The sequence below is a fragment of the Sorghum bicolor genome, unplaced genomic scaffold (genome assembly GCF_000003195.3).
Source record: "Sorghum bicolor cultivar BTx623 unplaced genomic scaffold, Sorghum_bicolor_NCBIv3 super_1243, whole genome shotgun sequence".
NCBI lineage: Eukaryota > Viridiplantae > Streptophyta > Magnoliopsida > Poales > Poaceae > Sorghum > Sorghum bicolor.
In genome coordinates, this window is record NW_018396728.1 from 1 (window position 1) to 4,775 (window position 4,775).

The following is a 4,775-nucleotide window of genomic DNA, read 5'->3' on the forward strand; positions in this document are numbered from 1 at the left end:
TCGCCAATTGCTCTGGTAACAAATGAATAAAAATGATAACTAGAAGCGTAACAAATGTAAAGGATTCTTATTAGCGGCACATAAAACTGGAATAAAATAGTAGGTAAATAAGCATATTTGCCATGCTAAGTGTGGGGTGAAACTCAGTGGCATCCATCGATGTCATAGTACTCATGGGATCATGCAGAAGATTATTAGACAGGCTACAGTAAGAGGTGGTTAAAAAAGTAGAAAAAGGAAGAATACATACATGCACAGCTGGATCCACTTCTCATCAATTCGGATATCAATATTAAGATGGTTGGGGTGGGCACGTGCCTCGTTCCTCAGTGTCTCTTTTACTTTCAATGCTAACTCTTCACTCAATGTCTCCTCTCCATCAAGGCGAACCCGAACGTTCTGAAGGGATGGCAGGTGGCTTATGGCCAGGTCATCAACAGTAATTTCACTATGACCACCGAAATCCTCTGGTCGGATATAGAATTTAAAACGTTGAAGCCTGGGCATAGCTCCAGGTGGGAACATAGATGGCACTGTTGAAAACCCAGAGAATTTGCACCGTGTCACACATGGGAAGGCATCCACGGTAACCATGAACCTCTCAAACATTTGTTTGGCGCCATCCACTTTCACTTCCAGAACAAGAAGAGCCTGCAGCATGCCAAAGACTTGGATGTCCTCACATCTAATCTGACCCACCTTTATGTCCAGGTAGGATAGGAGGAGAAATGATGTGGGATCGATCCATGTCGGCAACCGACTGGTTCCATAAATACCAAGATTGGATAGGCTGCACAGGGAGTCCAATGAACCATCAAGATCAGCATCCACGTCATCTGGGATTACTACTACTAGAGTTTGGATTTTGTGCAGTTTGCCACGGGACCGCACCAGAACTCTGCACATGCTTTCATCCCATCTGCCTTCCTTGTCCTTTATGAGCATAACCATCAATGCCCTCAGTTGTGTCAGATAGCCTAGCTGTTCTGCAATGTATGTAGAATCCACATTAATCTGTAACAGCTCCAGAGACGATAGATTTCTCAACCCACTTGTTGTTGGCAGCCTTGTACTGTCCCCAACACGAAGGCTCATTAATTGTCTCAGACCGAAGAAACTCAATGGCACTACTTTTATGTCAGTTCCATCGAACCTAAATGACTGCAAAAACAGTAGCTTCCCTGTTGGGGAACAGCTGCATCCTTCCCCCTGGTAGCGTCGAAGGTTATCCTTCACCCAAGGAACCTCCGACGCCTGAAGCGTCGAAGGATAACCTTCGCTGGAAAATACTAATGTTGACGACTCGCGTCGAAGGTTATCCTTCACCTGAGGAACCTCCGACGCCTGAAACGTCGGAGGATATCCTTCGACGGGAAATGCTAATGTTGACGACTCGTCTGGTCGTGCGAAGTGTGTGCAGGGACTGAGACACCGGCGGAGGTCCACGAGCGAGGAAAGGTTGGAACCTCCGACCCTCCCGGGTCCGAGGATGGCGGGAGAACGCAGCCAGGCCAAGGAACCTCCGACTGGACCAGGCTAAGGGGGAACTCCCAGGATGGCCGGGTCGAGCAACCTCCGACCAGCCGGGCTGCGGAACCTCCGCCACCAAAGCGTCGGAGGATCCGCAACTGGGCGGAGAATGCAAGCCTCCGACCTGCTGAGGCCCCAGTCAAAGGATGAACGAAGGGTTTGCAATGTGAAATTACGCGGGTGTATTAGGGTCAGTAGACTGCGATGAAAGAATATGCTGGAATATTCCCCCACCGTCACGGGGCATTTATGTAAATGTCATTGGGTCGGTTTCCGGGCCCTATATAAGGGGCGTGATACCGCCATTAATAAAGGAGGGCATTCACTGTATTCACCTACTACTGAGCTTACTGCCTGTTGGAACTCAGACCTCTCACGGCACCGAGTGAGAAGGCTCCCTGCTCACCGTACTGCTGGGAAGCGCGGAGAGCCTCTTCCCAACATTGGCGCCCACCGTGGGGCCCGGAGTATAACTTGCGATGGCTGGAAAGAGAACAAGCACCACAAGACCTCGGGCAGAGCCCTCCAGGAGAGGAAGGCCGAGGAGGGCCGTGCGAAGCGCGTACGCGACCGTGGAGGGAGAAGGTTCTCAGGACGAGCAGCCAGAGAACGAGCAGCCGGAAACACGCCGGGAACCTCCTCCCGCCGCAGACCCGGCGCAACCCACGGCCGCGCAAGAGCTCCAGCAGCTGCAAACGCAATTGCGGAATCTTCAGCAAGAGCGAGACCGGATCGCTGCTGCCTACGCCGCCAGCCAAGAGGCAGCGGTAGCCGCGACGCAAGCGGCCGAGATCAGGCAGCAGCTTTCACTCCTGCAGGCAGAGATCCTTAGCATGCAACCTCCGGCTCAGCCGACAATTCAGCCCGCTGTTCTGAACAGCGCCGGCCCAGCACCAGATGTGCAACCGACGAACTACGGCGGCATGCTGCGGGGCACGTTGGACCTTCGTTCCCCTCTGTCCGAAGGATTGCAGACCTCTCCTTGGCCAACAACCTACAAACCAATCACGCTCCCTAAATTCAGCGGGAAAGCCGATCCGCGCCAATTCCTGATGAGTTTCGAGGCAGCCGTGGCCTCAGCTGGAGGGAACGAGACTGTGATGGCAAAATCCTTCGTGATCGCAGCCGAGGGAGATGCCTTGGCATGGTATTCGATGCTGAGACCCGGGTCGATCTATTCATGGGAGAACCTTCGAGACAAGATTTTAGCGAATTTCCAGGGATTCGCAGTTGAATCACTAACCTCCACGGACCTATTCCAGTGTCGCCAGAGTCAGGGAGAGGCACTGCGGGATTACTTCCAAAGATTCGTGCAGACCAAGGCGAGAGCACCCGGCGTGCCAGAGGAGGTTGCCATTGAAGCAGCCATCAAGGGTCTTTGCATAGGGCCCTTCGCGGCTCATTTGGCCAGAGAAAAGCCAGCATCCATGCACGAGCTGTACCACGAGTTTGAGAAGTATTGCAGGTCAGACAACGACTACCGCAAAAGGTTGGAAGACCAGAACTCTCAGAAGAGGCAGAGCAATGATAGAAACTCTCAGAAAAAGAACCTCAGCCAGGATGGACGCCGGCCGCAGCAAGAGGCTGGTGGACAGATGATGAATATTGAACAACCGAAAAATGACATGCCGGAAAATAACCGTCCACCAGCGGAAGCACGAAGCTCGGGACGCATACCCAATCAAGCTGGAAGAGGGGGTCGAAATGCGGGGTGGCGAAAAAATCAAAGTCAGCGACCACGGAAACAGTATTGTTTCTTCCATGGAGAGGAGAAGGGTCACTCCACCAGAGATTGCCCAGATGCAAAAGAAACTCAGGAGAGGATCAAGAGCAGGTCAGCTCCGCAACCTCCGATACCAGTTGTTCAACCTCGGGAAGTAAATCACACATTCCCTCAAACCTTCTACCATTCGTATGTCGGAGGTTCAAGCCAGCAGCACCCAGCTCCACTTCAGCCCAGCGCGCTAGCCTCCGCTTACTATCCCAGTTTCCTACCAGCTTGGCGCCCAGCCCAGCAAACCGCGGACCACAACCTTCCACCAAACTATGCTCCTCCACGACCTCCACACATCACGTACATCGAAACCCCGCAACCCCACCAGCAGTCACTACCTCCTCCCCCAAACCAGCTACAGCTACTCCAAGCCCCACCACCACCAAAAACCGAACCCCACCCTGATAATCAGATCGGCCCTCACACACCCCTGCCCACAATTGGAATGATCTTACCAATAGCTGGGGGGTCCTCAATGGAGTTCCAGACAAAGAAACAGAAGAAGGATCACCTCAGGCTCGTCAACAACGTTGCAGTTCAAGGGCCAGTGAGATGCACTGATTGGTCCAGAACCCCAATAACCTTCACCGAGGAGGATCTAAGATTGGAAAGCTACCCTCACACAGACGCCTTGGTCATAACAACAAATGTTGCGGGTTGGGGAGTAGGCAGAATCTTAGTGGATTCAGGGAGTTCCGCAGACATAATATTTGCTGGAACCTTCGACCAAATGAAGCTCAGCAGAAGCCAACTCCAACCTTCGGAGTCACCTTTGATCGGGTTCGGAGGAAAGCAAATACATGCTCTGGGAAAGGTCGCCTTGCCCGTATCCTTCGGCACAACAGAGAACGCAAGAACAGAGTACGTCACCTTCGATGTGGTAGACTTGCACTACCCATATAATGCCATATTCGGGCGAGGATTCTTGAACAAGTTCAATGCGGCCGCTCATATGGGATACCTGTGCATGAAAATCCCGGCTCTGCACGGAGTGATAACGGTTCACGGAAGTCAAAAGGAGGCAAGGAACATAGAGAAAGCAATCTACAAGTCCTTCCGGAACATAAACTCCGTAGACTCTACGCAGCATGAAGCTTCCCAGCCGCCAGACATGCCAAGGGGGAAAACAGACCTGGCTGATCAGGAGGAAACGAAGTGTATCCCTCTGCAGGAAGCTGTTCCAGATAAGAAGGTCACCATCTCCGCCACCCTTGGTAGAGAGGAGGAACTCGAATTGCTAGACGTATTGCAAAAGAACCAAGATATCTTCGCTTGGAGTGCCGCTAACCTACAAGGAGTCAGCAGAGACATAATAGAGCATTCGCTGGACATCGATCCAAGAATGAGGCCGAAGAAGCAGAGACAGAGAAAAATGTCTGAAGAAAGAACCTTAGCCGCGAAGGCAGAGGTACAAAGACTCCTGGACGCAAAGGTCATCAGAGAAGTCGTATACCCGGAATGGTTGGCAAAT

The 4,775-nt window shown here is 52.2% G+C and overlaps 1 protein-coding gene across 1 annotated transcript; it reads right to left on the minus strand.

Annotated features, from left to right (window-relative positions):
* Positions 1 to 250: 250 nt before the first annotated feature.
* LOC110431565 lies at positions 251 to 951 on the minus strand (the record flags this gene model as incomplete). Its single annotated transcript, XM_021450669.1, has 1 exon — positions 251 to 951. A coding segment is annotated over exon 1 (701 nt), but the record flags the coding sequence as incomplete, so codon positions are not given.
* Positions 952 to 4,775: the final 3,824 nt, after the last annotated feature.